This window comes from Littorina saxatilis, linkage group LG4 (genome assembly GCF_037325665.1).
Source record: "Littorina saxatilis isolate snail1 linkage group LG4, US_GU_Lsax_2.0, whole genome shotgun sequence".
NCBI classification, from domain to species: domain Eukaryota; kingdom Metazoa; phylum Mollusca; class Gastropoda; order Littorinimorpha; family Littorinidae; genus Littorina; species Littorina saxatilis.
In genome coordinates, this window is record NC_090248.1 from 41847756 (window position 1) to 41870865 (window position 23110).

A 23110-nucleotide genomic window follows, 5' to 3' on the forward strand; every position below is an offset into this window, starting at 1 on the left:
GTTTTACTACCATAGGAGGATTTTTGAACTGTAAATGCACTCAGCTGCAACAAAAACGCAAAACGAAGGCTGTGAGCTGCACTGTGCCTTTAAGAAAACGAATTACAGAGATTGCGCAGTTCAATGCATTTGAAACTGTGTAGTTACCGGCCGGTTTCAGTCGGTGACCCAAGTCGGTTGTCAGAGGCATTCGCCAAAAAGACTGCGTGTGTAATTATACAAGTGATGAGGATGATTGCTGAATTTGTGCTTATTCGAGCGGTTGTGCTTCAGTGTTCAAATCTGGATTACTTACTTTTTCAATCGTCATTTAGGTGAGCCTTACTTTGATGTCTGTCGTTCAGTCTTAGGCCAGTAAGTTATCTGTACTGTACTGCAGTAGTTTTGTTCAGCTGGTCTATTCAATGTAGGTCAAAACTTGTAAATATATCTGCCTGCATGACCTGAACCTAGACACCGGTGTTTACTTAAAGGCACAGTAAGCCTCCCGTAAACCATCACAGAGCTCCCCGAGCGTCTACATACAGTACAAGCATACTTCCATTTGAACGCTCACCGAACGGGAACATCCTGACTGCTTTCTGTCGAGCGTGAGAAATGTTCAAAGAATTTATTTTCGTGGACTTGGTCCTCTACAACAATGGCGCCTCGTTTTGGTGCTGGACGGCTGTTATGAATATTCAATACCGGAAATCACGCCCGGACAGTAAGCCTCCCGTAAACCATCACAGATACTGTCAGGCTTTTACACACAGTACAAACACCCTTCCATTTGAACGCTCACCAAACGGGAACATCCTAGGTGCCCTACGTAAAGAGCGAGCAATTTTTAAAGAATTAATTTTGCAGATTGTCTCGAACACTTTTTGGACCCATCCTGAACTCAGCAACTAACGCCGTGCTCAATGGAGGTGCAGGCATTCTCATCCAGTTCCCTGGGGGACATACAGCTACATCCAGCGTTGCCACTGGCAAACACTGCACAAACTATAAAGCAGAAGCAGAAGCTCTCATGCAGGCCGCCTCCTTCGTTCAGGACTCCGCAGACCCTTGCTACCAAGTTGTCTTCCTCTCGGACGCCCTTTCAGTCCTTCAGGCCCTAGAGAACGACAAACTCCCACAGCTGGCCAAAGCATTACAGATGGTCAGACAAACCAGAAGAGTTGTCCTCCAGTGGATACCAGCACACTGTGGGATACCAGGAAATGAAAGGGCAGATGAGCTGGCAAAAGAAGGAGCCGTGGAAGACCAACCTGAAAACAGTGTCAGCTTTAGTGAGCAGAAGACAATCATCAAGGCATTGATGAGGCCAAGGACAAACAGAGATGACTACCACACAATGTCCAGAGAGCAGCAAGTCAACCTCATCAGGCTGCGTACTGGCCACAACAGGCTCAATGATCACATGAACCGAAAGTTCAAGCTGGCGCCATCACCAACCTGTGCCTGCGGTCAAGAGGACCAAACAGCGGAACACATCTTACGCGATGTCCCTTACTAGATGAGGAACGAAAAGAAGTGTGGCCGTCACCAACTCCCTTGCAGACCAAACTATACGGCAGTCGACAGGAGTTGGAGAAAACGACAACATTTATCACCAGTGCTGGACTGATTGTGTAACCTCTGCGAACGCCAAGAAGAAGAAGAAGAACTCAGGTCAAAAATGAGTTACTTCCCTTCGGGTCTCATTCTATCGATGTAAACTGGCGATAGCCGTGGATCGATGATTATCAGAATGTTTTTGGACCGTGGTGCGTTTTTGCGCTAGACCTAACTTTTAAAATCTAAATAATAAATTGACAGCTTGTTACACAACATTCTTTAATCATAAAAGAATTCTTTTTTCATCAAGACAAGATCAGTACAATTCGAAGAGGTGAAAGTTTGAAAAAAGAAAAGCCCGGAAGCAGGGTCACGCAAGGGTCGTAGCAGACGACGGTTTATGCATATCGCCGTTCCTCTCAACAGTCAAAAGCCATCGCTAGAGTTCTTGTGAACCATAGCTGTTTGTTTCGTGCATAACAACGTGCTATTGTAGATAAGCTCACATCGAGTCGCATTCAAATGACTAACTGACGACTACAGTGTGAAAAAGGGAAACTGGATCACACGGGTTCACGATGGCTCAGGGGTAAGATAAACCACGCAAAAATAAATTCTTTGAAAATTGTTCGCTCTTTACGGAGGGCACCTAGGATGTTCTCAATCGGTGAGTGTTTAAATGAAAGGGTGTTTGTACTGTGTGTAAAAGCCTGACCGTATCTGTGATGGTTTACGGGAGGCTTACTGTGCCTTTAAAAATTGAAAATTAACACACGCAAGATTCGACCTTCTTTACCACCTTTTATTTTAACCGTATCTCCAACTTTGTAAGTGGCAATTTCCATGTTGCTGGTCAACTTGATCAGTAGCCGGTAATTCTGTAGCAAACGACAAATCTGCAGCAGACGACAGATCTGCAGCAGACGACAAATGGGACAGCCTTGTTCTGTTGAATCAGATTTAGCAATCAATGCTCTAAAAGCGATAGCAAATGAACAAAACTGTAAGCATACTGTTTTAGTTTAATTCTTATTTCGTCGCTCTGGATTTTGAATCAGGATTTTGTTGTCGGGATGGATCTAAGCGGTTGCCTATGAAGAGTACTAGAGTTGTACGCCTTGAATCACTGTCTGTCTCTATCGCTCGCTCTCTCTCTGTCTCTGTCTCTGTCTCTCTCTCTCTCTCTCTCTCTCTCTCTCTCTCTCTCTCTCTCTCTCTCTCTCTCTCACCGCTTCGGCCAACTCATACTCTTCACTCAGCTCTTTTCACCCCAGCAGATTATGTGTATTCTTTGTTGTTTTCTTTATTTCTTCAATGTTAAAATGTATGTAGATCGTTAGCTAAACGTGAGTTCGACTTTTATACCGCAGAATATCTCAATCGGTTTGCTGAAGAAAGAAGTCCCCGAGTTAACGATAAATATACAGATGACCTCTATAAATTATTCAATTGTACTCTGAGTTCAAATCAATGACCAATGCCAGGTGAGATCGAGACTCGGTTGTGATGGATTATCCATATGGTTGTGATGGATTATCCAGAATAATCACCTCCTCAGCTAACAGAGACAAAGAGGCAGGTCATATGGAATAATTAACGCGTTTTCAAACTACTCATAAAACTCTGTGCTTCCCTAAATTTGCAAAAATCATGCATTCACAACGTTTTTAAAAAAACACAGGCCGCGGTAATATTACTCTGACTGAGCAGTCGTTTTCAACACAGAATATAAGGATACCTTCGCCGATGCAGATAAAACAAAGTCGGAAATTCATGCATGATGTCCGTTTCTTCAAATCAAAGAGTAATCGCGGGACCACTCAGCTCTCCGCTCAGAACAAGAGCCATTGGGAATCCGGGTGCAAACCTAAAACCTTGCATCGACGCACAATACAACTCGCATAAATAACGACAAAAGAAAGAAACCAAATGGGGAAAATAGAAGGTACTCTCACAGACAACTTTTTACAACGGCTTTTATTCTGTTTTGTCCAATTATCTGTCTTGTTTCCGTAGCAGAGTGCAAAAATGGTCAAATGTGTGCCCGCATGCTTGTCCACTATGGCCATTTCAATTGTCGTCATACTTCGCTGACCGGTAGGCTGGCCTGTGCTTTGGGTGCCGATGTCTCAAACAAAGCAGAAAAGGACGGACAAAAACAAAGTAACCACTCAAGCTTGGCTTGCTCCTTGTTTTGAGGATGAACGTCGTTGGTTCCTTTCAATGCTTCTGATTGTGTCAGGTGCCAGGAGACTGGTCCCGCGTAACGATACCTTATTGTTGCGGTCGTTCATCTTCAGAGCGATTACGTCCCTTTGTTTCTAAGACCCTTTTCAGGCAATTTCTCCCATATAACAATGGCTGTAAGATATTTCGGACAAGATAAGGCTTCGCAAAAAAAACCTCTTGTGCCATCAGACTGTTTAGTAAATCTGACAAAAAGGTTTCTCTTTTGTCCGGCTCCGGTGACAGTGCGTGCAGTAGTCGGAATATGCACGTGCAGCGCTGTACATCTTCATGCATCAGTAATGACAGCAATGTCTCCAGAACCATGGGAACGTAAGCCGTTTTGTGAAGAAACGCGGAGACAAGTTTCATCTTAAAAGCCTCCCATGAACCGCCACTCAATTATGTTTCCCAACTACCTGAATATCAAACGTGGGAAAATTAACAGGGCGCGAACACGTTCAGTTTTTCCCCACACCAGAAATTGATTCATTTATTGATTAATGAATCTATCGGTTTCCCGTACTTCAATTTTGAGGGTCATGTTTTTTGGAAGTTAACAGTCTTAAACGTGTTCTACGTACGTCTTGTTTTGGTTTATTTTCTTCGGCAAATGTACCGACATGGCCATAACCAGTTTGTCGCTATCGGCGCGGTTTCGAATCCCGGGTTTGGCGAAAGACTTATTTCCCAGAGTCAACTTTGTGCAGGCTCTCCTCGGTGTCTGAACACCCCCCCCCCCCCCTTGTGCACGCGTGCATGAACACGACACAGGCCCGAAGTTACGAGCAAAAGTCTAATGGTTTAGAAAACTGTATTCTCTCATGCAGGAAAAACAAGTCGCGTAAGGCGAAAATACAACATTTAGTCAAGTAGCTGTCGAACTCACAGAATGAAACTAAACGCAATGCAACGCAGCAAGACCGTATACTCGTAACATCGTCAGTCCACCGCTCACGGCAAAGGCAGTGAAACTGACAAGAAGAGCGGGGTAGTAGTTGCGCTGAGAAGGATAGCACGCTTTTCTGTACCTCTCTTCGTTTTAACTTTGTGAGCGTGTTTTTAATCCAAACATATCATATCTATATGTTTTTGGAATCAGGAACCGACAAGGAATAAGGTGAAAGTGTTTTTAAATTGATTTCGACAATTTAATTTTGATAATAATTTTTATATATTTAATTTTCAGAGCTTCTTTTTAATCCAAATATAACATATTTATATGTTTTTGGAATCAGCAAATGATGGAGAATAAGATGAACGTAAATTTGGATCGTTTTATAAAAGAAATATTTTTTTTACAATTTTCGGATTTTTAATGACCAAAGTCATTAATTAATTTTTAAGCCACCACGCTGAAATGCAATACCGAAGTCCGGGCTTCGTCGAACAATACTTGACCAAAATGTCAACCAATTTGGTTGAAAAATGAGGGCGTGACAGTGCCGCCTCAACTTTCACGAAAAGCCGGATATGACGTCATCAAAGACATATATAAAAAAAAAAGAAAAAAACGTATGGGGATATCATACCCAGAAACTTTCATGTCAAATTTCATAAAGATCGGTCCAGTAGTTTGGTCTGAATCGCTCTACACGCACGCACACACACACACACACACACACACACACACACACACACACACATACACACACACATACACACACACATACACCACGACCCTCGTCTCGATTCCCCCCTCGATGTTAAAACATTTAGTCATAACTTGACTAAATGTAAAAAGTGAAGCGCTGCACTGTGCGGCAGCTCGCTTTCCCCAGGGAGAAATCAACCCGAATTCCCATGAGGGTTACTTCACATAATTATATGATATAACCGTACCTTACCTCAAGGCGATGTGTGGCACAAAAATTAAACTTGGAGAATACATGGAATAAACTAGTTTTCTTGGTAGTTATTGAAGTGACTTATAACAATGAATCTTCTTCTTCTTGGCGTTCGCAGAGGTTACACAATCAGTCCAGCACTGGTGATAAATGTTGTCGTTTTCTCCAACTCCTGTCGACTGCCGTATAGTTTGGTCTGCAAGGGAGTTGGTATAACAATGAATGAAACATTTGTAAATATGAATGGACACAGATCGCCGTTGCTATGGAAACAGCCGCCATACTGGATTTCTAGGAAACGGTTTTACAGCGACATCATACATCAGAAATGCATGATATTTGGCACAAAGATACACATGACTTTTAGCTACAATCATCAGGGCCGGACCAAGTTCGTTTGAGGGGGGGGAGGGGGGTGGTTCCAACTGAAGGCAGGGGTCCAAAGTCCACATTTTTTTTCTCTGAGAGGTACATTGGATGGCCAGGGGGGGGGTTCCGGAATTTTAAATCTGTTTGCGAAAAATCGATTTTGATGACAACTTTAATGAGCAAACTCATTAATTAAATTTGAAGCCTCCAAACTGAAATGCAATACCAAAGTCCGAGCTTCGTCGAAGATTACTTGACCAAAATTTCAACCAATTTGGTTGAAAAATGAGAGCGTGACAGTGCCGCCTCAACTTTCACGAAAAGCCGGATATGACGTCATCAAAGACATTTATAAAAAAAAAAATGGACAACACGTCTGGAGGTACCATACTCAGGATCTCTCATGTCCAGTTTTATGAAGATCGGTCCAGTAGTTTTCTCTGAATCGCTCTACACACACACACACACACACACACACACAGAGAGACACACATACACCACGACCCTCGTCTCGATTCCCCCCGCTACGTTAAAGTTAGTTAGTTAGTTAGTTATCTGTTGCTTAATGGGTCCAGCGGACCATTTAGGCCAAATCAGGACCCCCTCTACGTTAAAACATTTAGTCAAGTTTTGACTAAATGTAAAAAGACAGTACATTCTTCTTCTTCTGCGTTCATTGGCTGAAACTCCCTCGTACACTCGTGTTTTTGTACGATTTTGTGTATCACCTGTATGACCGTGTATTCCCTCCCATTTAGGCAACCATACTCCGTTTCAGGTAGAAGCGACCCGGGAAAATTAAGAGACGTTGTACCTGGATTTGTCACTGGAATGTATTCGATAGAAGCGAACAAAAAAGTTCCGAATAATGAAGAACCGAATGACAAGCCAACTTTTACTGAATACAAAAACGTTTTCAGAAGTTTGTGTGTGACTTTTTCATTAATATTTGTTATTATAGCCAAAATGTGTGTGAGAGTTGCTATCAGTTCCCGACATTCTTTCTATCTAGCGTTTAAACGCAAAGACAAAATCTCGAAATAGTGTGTCTGTGTCTGTGTGTGTGTGTGTGCGTTCTAGTCTGTGAGCGTGCATGCGTGTCTGCGCTCGCTTGCATGCGTGTGTGAAATCTTTGTGTCGGTGATTCTGTTCTTGTGTCTGTGTCAGTTGTATCCAGTTTTCATTGATGTTATGATCATTGTTTTAAGACACACACACACACACACACACACACACACACACACACACACACACACACACACACACACACACACACACACACACACACACACACACACACACACACACACACACACAATCTCTCTCTCTCTTTATCTCTCTCTCTCTCTCTCTTCTCTCTCTCTCTCTCTCTCTCTCTCTCTCTCTTTCTCTCTCACGCCAAAATGGGGAACAACAATCAGTTCAATTTTTCATAGTTATTTTCATTTTATTCAGCACCAATGTTTTTTAATATAATATTCATGTAAGAAGATAAATAACATTCTACATACGAAATAAATTAGGTGTTTCGCAGTCACGAACAGTCTGATTATGACTAATAAATTAAGACGCACATCATCTACTCTCTCTCTCTCTCTCTCTCTCTCTCTCTCTCTCTCTCTCTCTCTCTCTCTCTCTCTCTCTCTCTCTCTCTCTCTCTTTCTCTCCCTCTCTCTCTCTTCCTCTCACATTATCAGTATCACATGTTCAGCACAACCACACTGTTCACTTGGCTTTAGGAGAAAAACAAAAAAGTGTACAAAACAAAACTTGATGGCGAATTATATTACAACAAGTTGTATAAATTTATAACACTTCACGAACATAGCATGTTGTTTACTGACCAAAAGGAGAGGCCATTTTGAAATATAACATTGCATTAAACTTACGATAACACAAGGTTAACTTAAACAAAAAAAGTAAAACAAAAGTTAAGTATACTTCAGTAACTGTAGTAGCTCCATAAAATAAATACAGACAAATAAAACCAAAATATCATAATAACAGAAATATAATGGGGAAAAAACATCCCACAGATAAATAAAATAAAGAAACTATATAAAAACAAACACATTTCTTTCAAAATACTAAGCAAAGAAAAGAACGCTTAAAACACAATAAAACAGTATTAAGTACTGGTTAAATAAAGAAAACAAAATGTATATAAACCTGGCATTTTTGTGTCAACTATAGATCAGCCACATGTCAACACAACAACAAAATCATAAATACATGAAAACTGTCCGATAAAGACCTAAACACAACGCTAGGGTAACTGGCATATCATAAAAACATGACACAATTGCGACCTCTTGGCCACAATATAATTATTTTTAAGTAATTCTACAAGGTTCACAAAGACCGCCGTAGACTATCACAATGGCTGGAGCACACAGTGGTATAAACATTAGTAGTGATACATGGGAGGGGGAAGAGGGTATGGGGGAGCAGGGAGGACTCGGGAGGGGGGGGGGGGGGGAGGGCGTTCAAATGACCAAAACGATAATAAATAACAAGATGTCGTATGAACAGGTGTATACGGGGATGTCGTATAAACAAGTAAATGCGGGCTATGTGAAACTGAACATTTCTATTCAGACAGCCGAGCGAGGATCCGGAGGGGGGGGGGGGGGTACAGATGTCCCGCAGATGCTTATGAATGTCGGGGGAGGGGGGGGGGGGGGGCAGGCGTGAGTGATGGTGACAATGAAAGGAGGTTGAAAGATTAAGTACAATAGGGACTACGTGTTATTCACAGTTCAACATAACAATTTCAACTGGTATGCAAAATATAAACGATTTTTTCTTGAACAATATATGAGAGAGAGAGAGAGAGAGAGAGAGAGAGAGAGAGAGAGAGAGAGAGAGAGAGAGAGAGAGAGAGAGAGGGGGTGGGGGGGGCAGAGAGAGGGGGGGGTAGGGGGGATGCAGAGAGAGGGGGAGGGGAGAGAGAGAGAGAGTGGGAGGGAGAGAGAACGAGAGACAGAGAGACCAAGAGAGACAGATACAGAAACAGATGGACAGACAGACCGATAGAAAGACAAACACACACGCAGAGAACCTTGCAAGACAATTCTTACTTTAACAAGAAACAGCCCCGCTGTACGACTGCTCAAGCAAACATGACTGCACATGCGAGCGAGACGTCTAAAATGTCTGTGCAATGTAAAAACACCCGTGACGTCTCTCGTCACAAAAGAGGCTCATCTCATTCAAGTCAACTTTGATTACTGTTTCTGCGCATGCGCGCCGACTCCCTTAGCAGAGTTCATCACAAGCTGTAGTCTCTGCCAATATTTGCACGTGTACCCGTAATGGCGATAAATGAAGAAAGAAAAAAAAACAGAAAAAAATACAAAAAAACAAACAAACAGAGATAAATGGAGAGAATGGATGCAGTAAGTACTGTCTGACGTATACACGTACAGATGAACTGTTCATTTTTCAGCTTTGAGGGATATATAGCAGACGCACCGATACAAACGATGGCATTGTTTTTCAGTTGCCCTCTTAGTGTTCATGTCCAGCTTTTCTTTCGGTTGGTGACTGGACGTGTCTTATTCAAGACATCTCTGTCTTGCTAATTCTCTTGGAAGGAAGCAAGTCCCAAGTACGATGGAAAATGTTTGTTTTTTTGTGTTTCCAAAATACTTGAACAAGCAGTCTTTGAGAACTAGTGTCTGTTCTCTGTTGACCAGGTCTTTGTTCTGGAACCGGAAGCCGGTAAGGGAACTGAAAGCAAGGCTGTGATTGGTACATTCCCAAATGACGATGCAATGGATTGGTTAACCCTCTTCACGTGACGAGCTTAACATCATCAACGTAGGTAGCCAGTTCTGCCCACGAAGGACAAAGTCTTCAGCATCGTCGATGAAAAAGGGACGCCGCGTCGAAATCAAGGAAGAGAAGTCTCTTTCCATCCAGCGATCCTGCAAGCCAGCGTTGTTTTCAAAGGACTGCAACTGGTGACGCAGTAGGGGAGCAGTACCGAAGTCGCTGGGGTCTTAAGACGAGTAGCGTCGGGGCACGAACTCAAGTTCTGGAGCGTCAGGCCTGAGAGCGTAATGGATCTGGACGTCGTTCACCGGAGGAAGGATTTCGTGGCCGTAGTACTGCGTGTTGAATTCCGTCTTCTCACCAGCTTCCAACTCCATGGAGAAAGAGTTGAGAACGTTGACGAGGAACCACTTGATCTGCAGCATGGACATGCGCTTGCCAGGACACAGGGACCCGAAGCCGATGAGGGGAGTCTTCAGCTCTTGGCCGTACTTGTAAAACTTGGTGTCAACGAACCGGTCGTATTTGAAAGTCTGCAAAACACAACAGAGAAAATCTCATTAGTAACTTGATTCCTGTACAACTAATCACAAAATGCTAAAAAGGATAAACTTCGGGATGGTTAGAATTTTTGACACGTAAATTGCCAGCGTTCAACTTTACATCTACTGATATATACGTCACACATGAAACTGAGAAGAGAACAAAAATAGCAGCGTTTATCAGGCTAATGACACACAAGGTCTTCAGAAAAAGACATCGCAGTCATTCAATCCGTCGCAGTGATTACAGAGTCAGCTTCAGACTTGTCGAAAGCAGCACAAACACAGGCATCACATTTCTCGCATCGGAAATGGAAAAGGACAAGAAAAGAAAGTAAGTCAAGAAAGACAAAAGCGTGCAGCAATAACAACGCCGGGAGAAAAGAAAACACACAAAGAAAACGATTCGCGAGAGGAGGAGAAAAAAATCGATGAAAGGTGAGGGAGTTTCTGTCCAGGTCTCAGCCCGCGCTTGGGACGACAGAAAAAAAGTTGATTTTGTACTGTTGCCACTAGCACCTCTGTACACAGTGTCCCGCCTACCCACAGATCGTGCAGTCCGTAGCTACAGAAGGGTCAGTTAAGGCTATGGACACCGGGCACCGTTGATACAACGTGAAGGAACCATCTTCGTGTTGATCTTACGAAAGGAAGCCGTTGGGGGCGAATCTGGGCAGGGATACTTAAGGTTATTTTTGAGTGTTGATACTTTCACGGGGAGGGGAGTTTACTGTCCAGTTTTAGGCGCATTTTTGACCCCAACTAGGAAGTGGTCCTTCTCTTCCTCATTCCTTTTTGTTCGCGTTTCCGTTGTTGTTCTAGAGTGTCTCTACGTGCATGTGGACTAGCGCACTGCAAGGCCCGTGCAGAGGCAACGACCGTTGAGGGGAGCTAGTGGAAACTGGGCCAGGCAGAGGACATTGACATAAAGAGAGAGAGAGAGAGAGAGAGAGAGAGAGAGAGAGAGAGAGAGAGAGAGAGAGAGAGAGAGAGAGAGAGAGAGAGAGAGAGATATTGCTTCTGTGTGGGCCTCTCTTTTTCCTCTGTATTTTTCTAGCGAGGCTGTTTCCAAGCAAGGGCAAGCAACAGATACGCGACTTCAGCAGAGTTGAAACTAGGCCGATGTTTTATTTCTGCCTCAGGTAAAAGTGTATGATTTGATCTAATCTAAAAGTGTGAATTTTGCCACATCACTGCAGTAGTTTCCGTGTTCTCCTGTTCCCTCTTTCCTTCTTATTACTCATCTCTCCCTCCCTCCGACAACTTTTCTTCCTCTAGCTTCCTTTCATCTTGCAATGTTATTTGTTCCCCCGGGAGCTTTATCCTTCCCACTGACACATTTCCTCTTGTGGTTTCCTGATCGTGCTCTGCTGTGTCCTTCCCAATCACTCACTCATCTTTCTCCCCCTCCTCCCCCCTTTACCCCCCCCCCCCCCAATCTCCATCCCTTCTCCTGTTCCTCCTCCTACCTGCCGCAACCATGCCATAGGTCTTCCCCTTTCCTCCCTTTCCAAATACATCTTGTAGACCGCAGGTAAAAGAGAGAAGAAATAAAAAAAATCTTTCGATTTCTGCTCGCTTTGCACAGCCGTCAGCCGTGGCCAGGGCCCTCCTAACATTTCCGTAGGGCCGGGGCTGAATCAATGGGCTGTCTATTAGTAGTGGTCGCCGACGATTAAGAAGGCCTCGATGAGGACCCTTTAGCAACGTCTGCTTTTAGGGACCTCTTTTTCTCTATTTCTTCGTTGCTTTAGCGTTTTGCGTTTCTTGCCACATAGTTCTTTCTTTTCTTTATTTGGTGTTTAACGTCGTTTTCAACCACGAAGGTTATATCGCGACGATTGCCACATAGTGCATAATTGCCAAGGAGGAAACAATTTCAAAAACGGCTTGATTTTGTCTAGGGGAATCCCTAAATTTCAGCTAGTCAAACAGAATAGCCAATTAATCCTCAGCTTTTGAAATGCACAAAAGTAATGCTTATAAGAGGTAAGAGCTTCTTTTTGTGTGCCACGTAGAAGACACAAAAAGAGGTTTTGTATTTGTTTTGTTTTCCCTTTGGCGCGTGTATACTTCAAAATCTATCCGCAATGATCAAACAATGCAAATAAAGTAAACGAGATCATCAGTTCAGCAACAGCTAGGCAAGGGCAGGTCCGGCTCAGCCACCTCGCCCGCCAAAAGACAACACAAAACGGCCTGCCCAGGGGTTCCGCCTTTGGCTATACAAAGCATCGGCTGTGTCCGGCTGTGGACACTATATGGACATTGCGGTCGGGCTGGACCTCTTGTGGACACTGAACAAGTTTACTCCTCGTGTGCACACAAACCTTCAGACCTGCTTGTCCTGTAGGGAACCTGTTCGCTGTTCCTTATGGGGATGTCCTCAGCCTCTTTTGGTAGCTATTAGGGGCAGCCCCTTTTCGATCGGGATCCCGGAAGAGATCGGACTGAGACAGGGGCTGGGTTGGGGCGGGGTAGGGTTGAGGATCGCTTCCCAGTTTCCTCGCTATGTTAGGGCCAGGTCTGTATCGATTGGCGCATGCTTGCTAAAAGGGTTTTCGGGGCTTGGATTGTTTGGTTTTCGGGTCAATCATTTCTGGTTGCTGATGGTGGTGGGCTTTGGTCTTCCTCCTCCTCCTCCTCTCGTGTGTGTGTGTTTGCATTGTCTGTGTTACAATTGTACTTAGAGGGCTTAGTGGCAGCGCTTTCACAGCGGTTTTTGTTTTGCCTTGTTTGCCGTCTAGCCCCAACAGGAGAAATTTTGCAATCCCAATTTTGAGACAAGGGAAAACATGCAGCCCACATGCACAATGCGGAAGAACCGACAAAAAGACATTGCTTCTTCTCCTTCCTGGTCTTATGTCAACATTTCCCCCGATTTATCTGTTCTTCATTTGTCCTTTTATTTTAGCTTAGGAAACCGTCATGCCTATTTTTGTTCTCTTCAAGTTTCAACGCACACACGGATGGACAGAAACACACACACACACACACACACACACACACACACACACACACACACACACGCACACACACACACACACACACACACGTGTAATGCAAAGACGCAGAACTGTAAAAGGATGCTTACCTCAGGGTCCTCAAAGATTTCAGCGTCCATGTGGTGGGCTGGTGGGTACATGGCAACACGGTCGCCTTTCCTGACGGTGTAGGTCTGGCCGTTGGGCATGGTAAAGTCTGTGTCGTCAATGACCTTGCGCACCATGAACACACCGCTGGCCATGCGTAGAGTTTCCTTCAGGAAAGAATCTGTAGAGAAACAAACAGAAGCAAAGAGGTTAAGGTCTGGGTTCTTTTCTGAGGTGGGAGAGTGAACGAGAGGAGGAAGTAGAGAGAGAGAGAGAGAGAGAGAGAGAGAGAGAGAGAGAGAGAGAGAGAGAGAGAGAGAGAGAGAGGAGAGAGAGAGAGGGGAGAGAGAGAGAAAGAGAGAGAGAGAGAAATGTGCGTGTGTGTGTGTGTGTGTGTGTGTGTGTGTGTGTGTGTGTGTGTGTGTTGGGAAGGGGAGGGCGTTGTATCACTATTGCATCATTTTCCTTACTTATCAGTAGCTGAAAACGATGCCAAAGTAAAAGCAAGTCTTGGGACTCCATCAAGTGTATTTTTAAGGCTTGTCTACATTAATAAATTTAGACTCCGTCTAGACTCGCGGTGACGTCACGGGCCAACCGCGGGCATGGAAGCCGACGCTAGATCATATCACGCACCACAACGAGGCTCGATTGAGCTTGTTAGTCTTCTCTTACTCCTTGTTCAAAACCATGTCTGTTGAGTTTAGCGGTTAATAAGCTGGCAATATCGAGAAAGCTTTCAGAAAAAGTGAGCGTCGAAAGCTGGGTCGCAGACAAGTTTTGTGTAGATTAGAGTTTTCAGATAAGAGTTCTACTGCTACTCTCGCTCGAAATTTGTTGGAAACCTGTTACGTGGGCTTGCTGACTGAAACCTTTCTTTCTATTTTAGAATTCGCAACAGGGTTGAAAATATAGAAGAAAGTTCTAGCTTCATTGCATGGGAACAAGACAGATTAATACAAATTTCACCCAGAGGTGATACCGAGCCGGGGACTAAACTTTAGCGTACAGACAGACGGACATACAAACAAACAGACAGACAAACTAACTGTTATCTCTTAACCCGCTATTCGTATTCATTTCTGATTATAAGCATGTTTTGTTATTCTCACTTTATAATCAAACACTGTTTTTACCAAAGCGCTACTACTCACCAAGGTTGGGCAGTTTGTCGAAATCCTCGATGGTGAATCCCACTTTGTTCTCGCCCTCGATTTGGTTCTGCTCCATAGCCTCCTGAAGTTCCTGCACCAGAGCTGTACGCACGTGCTTGTGCTCGAGCAGGTGGTAGAGGCACCAGTAGTTGACGCGGAAGGTGTTGTAGTTGACGTGCAGGAAGACCAGGTTGTGGCCCACGATGTCTTCCATGCTCTGCTCGTTCATCAGCATGTAGTTGGTGGAGAATTTGATGTAGTCAGACACGCCCTCGCGGCTCATCATGTCGTGGGCTTTGGGCTGCATGCACAGGACTTTGAGGGCGTCGCAGGCCTTGGGGAAGAGGTTGGCGGGGAGCCCCAGCCACAGGAAGTTGAAGAACTTGTGGAAGACATCGAAGTTCTCGTGGAAGGTCTCCGGGGTGAAGGTCTGCACCGCCTTCTCCTCCACGCCGCCGGGGGCCCTGCCGAAGATGGTGTAGAAGAGGGCGTTGAAGATGGTCTTGGCGCTGAAGGTGCGGAGCCCGTCCTTGGACCACTGCTCACCGCCTTTCTCGGCGTGGTTGCCGTTCATGTCACCGTCCTTGGCGTCGTCTTCATGCAGTTTCTTGAAAGCCTTCTTGAGGTTCTCAGCGAAGCTCTCCAGCCCTATGCTGAGGTACTTGCCGTTGACCTTCTTGCCCGCCTCCGATATCATCTTGCGGGCCTCTTTGAGTTCGAAGCTGAAGACGTTGTTGTTGACCTGCTTCTGGATGGGGTCGAAGTCGAAGTTCTTCTCCTTGGAGAACTGCTCGAAGCAGTGGGGGTCCATAACCATGGTCAGGTGCTGGTTGAGGAGCCGGATGGTGAAGATGTCGCCCAGGGCTTTCTGGGACTTGTGCAGGAAACGCACTGCATGCTGGGCAAACTCGGCGCCATTGCCCCACAGTAGATGACCGGGGACTAATGGAGGTTCGCCTTCCCGCCTAAGAAAAGACAAACGAAAAAGGTTCTTCTTTAATAGGAGGTTGAGCTTCGGATAAGAAAAGTGAAGAGAATATGGTTTTTTTAATCTAAATATTTAAAAATCTATACATTATTTGCTAAAAAGGACACAGAACAAATGTTCTTCTTCGTAGCATTTTGGGTTGACCAAACATACGATTTGTTTAGTTGTCTATGCCTTGGTCATAATTACTATCATCACGGAAAAGGGAGACATCACCAACAAACTTTATTCCAGGGAATATAATTAGAAAACTGTAAACACTGCAAAGGGTGTCACCAAATGTCAGTCACAGAGCAATCTATATGCAAACTATTCAATTAATTCGGAACTTTGCTGTTTTAAAAACACGACATGCCTTCACTGTTGGCTTTTCTTTTCTTCATTCTCATTTTGCTATTGTGCCCAGCAAGCACAACTACCCGCATTTGCATTGGCGTGTTTCGCGTATCTCAACGTTCTTGGTACGGGTAGCAAAAACATTAGGCAGTATGTAGATTACACACACACACACACTTTTTTAAACTTACTAAATGATCATGTATATCTTTTTGTAAATAAAGTTTGTGTAAGCGAGCTTCGTGCAAAGTAATGCAAAATGGTTTAGAGGCCAGTTACATTTTTGGAGGTACTAAATCTAATACATCCTGCGTTGTTTTTCGACAACATCAAACAGGTTTGCAGTTTTTGGTTCCGCAGTTGAAACTCTTATCACAGGCCTCTCTCTCTCTATCTCACCCCCTCACCCAACCACCCCCCCTCCCCACCCACCCCCCGTCCCTCTCTTATGACGTCTTTGAAAGTCGAAGGCGTAAACGTCATTATGCTGAATTTTTAAAACAGTACAGTCTAAATCGTTCGTGGGAAACGTCATTATATTATTCTATAGACAATGCCAATCATTAACAATTCATTAGCTGAATACGTCTCGCAAATTAATCGTGTTTTCGTTATGTCGTGGTGGTTGCATTTTTTCCCTTCCATCCGTTTAAACCGACAAAGGCGATATCTCTGACGCACACATGGTAACATAGACGGCAGATGCAAAGTCGTTTCTTTTGTTAACTAGCTGGCTTCTTTCCCCATATAGCAAGACTGAGGCGAAACGGCGCATTCACTGCATTCTACTCTTGATTTGTTTTTATCTGAAGATAAAATATTTCTATTCTAGTTAAGTGTTCACATCTTTTTCTTATGTTTTATCCAGAGATATCATCTTTATACTTTAGTGACCTTTTTAAAACCATCTACATTTTAAACAGGTAGACTTTTTTTTTAATAGAACGACTGGTTTTAATAATGTACGCACACAAACGACAAACTAAAAGAAACAAGATACAAACAAAACACAAGATTAATATAAATGCAATATCATTATCATGTAGACTGTGATCGTATATTTACAGTGGTAAAAATGCAAGAAAAGGCTTGTTCTACAGAAATATTCATCATAAAATGCAGTAAAATAATCTAACATTGAAAAAAATGCTGAGATTCTTACCTTACGCGGAAGATGAATTTGATGTAAGCGATGGTGAGGAACACGACAGCGGCAGCTAAGTATACAGATACAGCCACCATTTTGAACTTGTTGCAGTAAAAATCAGTTGACAAGCAGAAAAGTCACTTTAGTCCCACGGGTATTTTCACAGCGGGAGTAGGACTGCAGAGAAATGTTCGCTTTTGTAATTCTTTCAGTTGATATCGTCGCAGACGTCCTGTTATTCGATTCGTTGAGGAGGTTAAAATGTAGACTTCAGAACGTCTTTGACGATTGTTGAGCAGTGTATTGACGCGGATATATTCTTCGATGCAGACAATGGAGATATCAGTTTAGCTTCGTGGAATCTTGGAAAGAGTTCTCGTTTGTGTTACGTCAACTGCACACCAAGCATAAAGGAACGTTCATGAATCACATCATTGCTTTAACATAAAATAAAATTGGTTCAAAAAGAATATCATTGCAAATTATACAAAAAGAAAGAAGACTAGGCGCTTTACAGTAGCGCTGATAGTCGCATATAAAAGGTGTTAAACAAGAACTTTTACAGTACATATATAAATACATGATCCGATAAGCCTATGCCGGGTCGCGCGCCAGCAGTATTGCGGGAATTCCAGGATAAGTCGACGCAGCGAGTAATTCCAGACCGGCCGGCGGTGAAAATCAGAGAGAGAGAGAGAGCGAGAGAGAGAGAGAGAGAGAGAGAGAGAGAGAGAGAGAGAGAGAGAGAGAGAGAGAGAGAGAGACAGAGAGAGAGAGAGACAGAGACAGAGACAGAGACAGAGATCACAGACGATCCAACATGATCTCTCTTCTGGTGATAAGTACAAGAAATATCCACCTGTCCGAACCGAAGCAAAACCTAAAGTGACCTGCTTTAAGCCCTACCCCGAACAATGTCAAGTTTTAGTCTGGCCGCGTGGGGGTCTGGGCTGGTTCACTCATTCACTGGGTCAACTTCCCCTAGACGTTTTACTCATGCAGTCTGCATGCACCCAAGTCAATGCGCAACACCCACCCGGCCTTCTTAGGCTCACCTGTCCTTAGCCTTAGCCTTGCACCTTGGTTTCCTACCTGAGGGCAGACTGACCATACCTGGTGATTGCATTTAACAGACCACCTGACTGTAACTTTCTCTGCTAAGCTTGGACCCAAGTCAGCAGAAACAACTCAAGTGGACTGCGGGTTTCGTTTTCAAAGAACAAACCTAGCCGCCGCCCGCGACAAGAAATTTGCTGAGCTAGCCACTATTACGCTGACTGACCCACGCAGCAAAGACTGGCCGAAACGATAAGCAGACTGACAATCGCAGCACAAGAAGAGAAGGCGAAGAGAGAACTAGAAGAATGTGAGAAACAAGAAGAAAGGAACGGATCAAGAAAAGGAAGAAAAGGTAAAACTCCTACCCATCCCTCTTCTTTTATTTATCTTCTTCCCCCCCCCCCCCTCTCCTTCCTTTTACTGTCTTTCTTTATAATCATTATGCAACGTTTATTACGTTATTAATAGATTTGGTTTATTTAGACAAATTGTTCAGCCGTTACCGCCTTATGTTGTACTGTCATGCAGGAACACCACTATAAGCTTCTAGCTTGTTGCTGTTTCTGTGAACTTTGTATACATGTCATGATTGTAACCTTTGTTAAAATAAACTTATGTTTAAACCAAAAGGTAAAGCTGCAAGACATAATGAACTCATTAAACAAGGAAGAAGCTTTAAGAAATTAATGAAACGATAAATCCTCATACACACAAAAACAGAAAACCCTCTGTTGAACTTTACCAAAACTTTGCTGAAATCTTTGCCAATAGAATTCTGCATCCCCCACCTGCGTCGTACTAAATCACACTCGACAGCTGACCGCGCTTTTGAAATACTCCGACGATACAAGCGATTTTATAAAGAAGCTACGCCCTGATCGGTCGATAATGAATCTTTAGATCGCGAGAAGTTGATGAAATCCAGGTTTTCCCCCCCTGGGATGACTGAGTCGCTCAAAAAAGATTTGTCTAAGACCGTGACTGTATCAATCAAACACCTTCGTCATCATAGCCACGCGCCGTCATCAACAACAAACAAGGGAACTGTGATGCTGAAACTGCTAAGCTACCGGGGTGTTTTGTAGAGGGGGGGGGGGGGCTACATTACTAGGTTCAAATCCAAACACCGTAATAGTAAACCTTAACAACGTCACGCCACCACACTCTCAAAAAAAGTGTTCACACAGCTCAGTGTTTACATATTGCGCGTGGGTGTTTGGCTTCGTCGCGAAGAACAATACCTATTGTTCATGTCTGCGACTCTATCCCCGTTTCTGCGATAGTGCCAGAGCTTGCCAGAATCGAAATACACTTCTTAAAAAAAAAATCAGATTACTTGTATGCTGCAATGCGGAAACAAGCTACCGCGGTCTGCTTTCTGATTAAAATTGTTTCGACCGCACACCTGCCAAAACATTTCGTCAGCGATATATTTAGTTTGTTACCACGCACGTTGCAATAATAAGAAAAATACCGTGACTTGCTGACCGGCCACGTGTTTTTAGGTAAAGATGTAATAAACAAATTCTTCATAATCTGACAGGTTGATAAGGAATCGATAACATCGTTACTGCGACTTAAAAGCGACGCTCTATGAAAAAACACCAGGATGTCTTCGAGAAAAGCTAAAATCTTAACTATAATATGAATTTATAATGAAGATACTTAAACCGAAAACCGTTACCCCTGATTTCTCTTTAAATCACTTCTGTTACGGTACCATGCCGGCAAAGCTTTTCTGGCGAAGCTGGATTACATTTCTAAACTTTCAACGACGTAATGATTGAAACAAAATAAGGCTAACAACAAGAACAACAACAACAAAACATAGACAAAACATAGACAAAACAGTCTATCTCAAACTGTTATTTCCAGTTTCATTTCTGCTTCTCTCTCACTACCGTTCCGCACGTTTAAACGCTACACGCAGCACATGTTTGCCGGCGATCAATAAATTATCGACTCGGAACAGTCAGGTTGTCCCACCCTAGCACGGCTGGCGGGGAAACTCAGAGGCTTTGTTCCACGGTGACATTTCATCGCTAAAAACAACTAGACAAGACACGAGGCGGTGAGGGTGTTCTATATCCGATATCAGCCGGGTGATACTGTACACTTAAAATGTGCATTTATCAATAAAAACAGCCACCGGTGTGTTCGCTCACAGAAGTGAGGGAGTTATGCATCTGACGGGTGACATTTTACTTGATATATGTATTGATCAAAACAAACGAAAAACTATTTGTGTAACGGTTGTGTTTTTCTTGTTAATGCGGTTGGATATTTAAATGCTGAGCAAGTAGAAAGAGCGACTGAGACTTTGATTCTGTTATCAGAAAATAGCGCGCATTAGTAACAGATTCACAGCGCACTTTGTCCTATTCATTGCGACTATTTGGTTTCTTTTAATTGTACAAGGTGTTGACCACTCTCTGCGACCCCTGATACATAAATATAAAACAACGCGACGAAAATGGGACAAAAACAAAACCCTTTGCTCATGACTCATGCTGCGCCTGTCAGTGCGTCTGTCCGCGCGTCCGCGTGTCTGTCAAGCTTGCATCACCTGTCACTATGATGGGCTGTAATGCTAAAGGCAATTCCCCACAGAAGTCGGGGGGACTCTATGTAAAAAAAACACCACACCATCAGGTGACGACATAATCTCTCTTTCTCCCGTTCTCTTCCTTGCACGTTGTGCATGTGGTGACAAGCAGATTGTGGCATGTTTGGACAGCCATACTTACTACAAATAATCCATCAAGAATAGCTATGTCATTAGGCCCCCCCAAAAAGAAGTCTGTTTACGGTAACATAGGCCAAAAAAAAATAGGGTCGGTAGGTCGGGATTTTTTTTTTCTCCAAAAAACCATATTTTTAAGTTATTTTGGCAAAAATCAAAGACTTTTTTTTTCCCAAATGCCCCCAAAAAAGTCTAGGGTCGCGCGAAAAAATAGGGTCGGTCGGGATACCGTAAACAGACTATTTTTTATTTTTTTTGCCTTATCAATCGTTAAAAAAAGAAAGAGAGAGCGAGAAAACGTTAACGCCCGACTAAAATCGTCTCAAAACCTGCTAACTTTTTTCTCTTTCCAGTTTTTCACAGTCAGCCTTGTTTATGACTTTTACAGAAAAAAACACAAAATCACGAAGCCATCAAAACAACAGATTCGTAAAAAAATCACAACTATCCCAAACTTTCAAGTGAATCAGATTCAGTCGAAACTTTACAGGCATCAAAATAGTATTATTACCGTGGTTCGAAACTAACTACACCGCTCATAAAATCCACCTTATTCCCATACCGCCCGCGTTCCGAACTCGGCTTGCTACGGAGGCGAGGTATTTTTAATCTTAGCTAAAGCCAGCGTTAAAACTCCCGTTATGATAACGCTTCACGGTCAGATCACGACAGGATTAAATCATCGGGGTTTTACGGCCTCTCAAGCGCTTGACGGGTGCTCGGCAGGTGGTTTGCGACGGTTCACGCCGCATATGACAGTGAATGGGCGAAACAACGGAGACCATGCCCTGTCTGGTATGTCGCGTATATCGTGCTTAAAAAGAGGTGTAAAAGTTGGAAACTGGTGTTAGGTTAGTTTTTAAAACATTAACTACTGAACTGCAGTTGCACACATGTGTTTTTGTGGGTTTTTTTCCAGGCCCGTGAGAGAGTAAAACGAATGTGACAAAGCTGAAAGCTTACCGCAGAACCATTGTGCAGACTCAAATTCACAATAAGTTTTGCTTCTGCGCTGAGTGACAACTAAGATGGGACAATTAGTTTCCTTTGTTCATGGAAATGAAAGGTGCTGCTCTGGATCGCGAAATAGGCTAATGGGTCAAAGATAAAAGACTTAAGCAAACATAAATCACCGAAAGTAAAGAAAGCAACAAGACTATTATTATGTTCACTGTTCCTGCGCTGGTTACAGAATAATGAAAACCAACTTTAAAAACTATAATAAACTGACAATAACTGCAACACGTCATAGCGGAGGCTGACGTCGTCACTGATGACGAAAGACAGAAACAAAGGTGTCAAGGAACACCCGTGTAGCGGCCAGCAAAACACTGCTGTAATACTAAGCGTTTTAGAGAAGAAGCAGAAACAAACACGAAGTGTCGTTCGTGTGCTGTTTGAGTCCCTAGCTAGCTGACTTTTGTATGTCACAACGTTGGTACCCTTTTGCGGGGCCCGCCCCCCGTCTGTGATGGGTACATTTTTGGGTCCCCCCTGAAAATGTGCACTGTTTACCTGCTCTCTCTAACAACTGAGCCAAGGCAAACAGCCTGGCTAGAACGACTTAAGTGTTGAACAAGTCGCTAACACATTGGTAAGTGTTGGCTGGGCGCGACAAGCTAGCGGCAACAAGCTCAAGGTAAGCTAATGCCAAACCCTTCAGTCAATTAAAACAGCGACCTAGTGCAACAAACCAGATCACGAAGAGAAAAAAGGCAGGTATAGTTCTTACGGAGAGAGAGAGAGAGAGAGAGAGAGAGAGAGAGAGAGAGAGAGAGAGAGAGAGAGAGAGAGAGAGAGAGAGAGAGAGAGAGAGAGAGAGAGAGAGAGAGAAGCCGGTAAGAAAAGATAAAACAGTTAGACAAAAAGAAAACCGGTTGTAAGGAGACGAGCCTTGTGTCTGACGTCTTATCGCTTGACAAGTGATTAAGATTATGGAAGACAGTGCCCCCTTCCTTGATGACTAATGTCGCCACGGGTCGCTGATCAAACAAGACAAGTAGGAAATATCAAACATGAATGATGTAATGCCGCCAACTCGCTACCGGGCCGGGGTTAAAAAAAAAGTGGGGGTAGTTGACTTGGAAAAGAATGAACATCATAGACGAAGACGCGGCAACTGACGTCAAGGTAGCGGCTACAGACACATGTAAGCATAATCTCACTGCGCTAAGCATAGCCTCCCGTATCGTAGGACAAGGCACACGAACACGGTTGGAGGAAGATAGATCGATGTCACGTCACGCTTCAGAGCACTCTACGCTAAAAAGATATTTCCATCCTTAGCT

The 23110-nt window shown here is 43.6% G+C and overlaps 1 protein-coding gene across 2 annotated transcripts in view; it reads right to left on the minus strand.

The window, feature by feature from the left end:
* Window positions 1-8887: 8887 nt before the first annotated feature.
* Window positions 8888-23110, minus strand: part of LOC138964765 (cytochrome P450 7A1-like) — a 15045-nt gene continuing 822 nt past the window's right edge. Inside the window, exons 1-5 of one of the 2 annotated variants that reach the window (XM_070336808.1) lie at window positions 18822-19031; window positions 17036-17414; window positions 14550-15514; window positions 13398-13576; window positions 8888-10294 (exon numbers count right to left, since the gene is read on the minus strand). In XM_070336808.1, the coding sequence (XP_070192909.1) occupies window positions 9989-10294; window positions 13398-13576; window positions 14550-15514; window positions 17036-17115 (1530 nt within the window). In that variant the 5' untranslated portion in view covers window positions 17116-17414; window positions 18822-19031 and the 3' untranslated portion in view covers window positions 8888-9988. Of the gene's footprint in view, window positions 10295-13397; window positions 13577-14549; window positions 15515-17035; window positions 17415-18821; window positions 19032-23110 lie in introns of those variants that run through there. The other variant, XM_070336807.1, reaches the window with a different exon arrangement.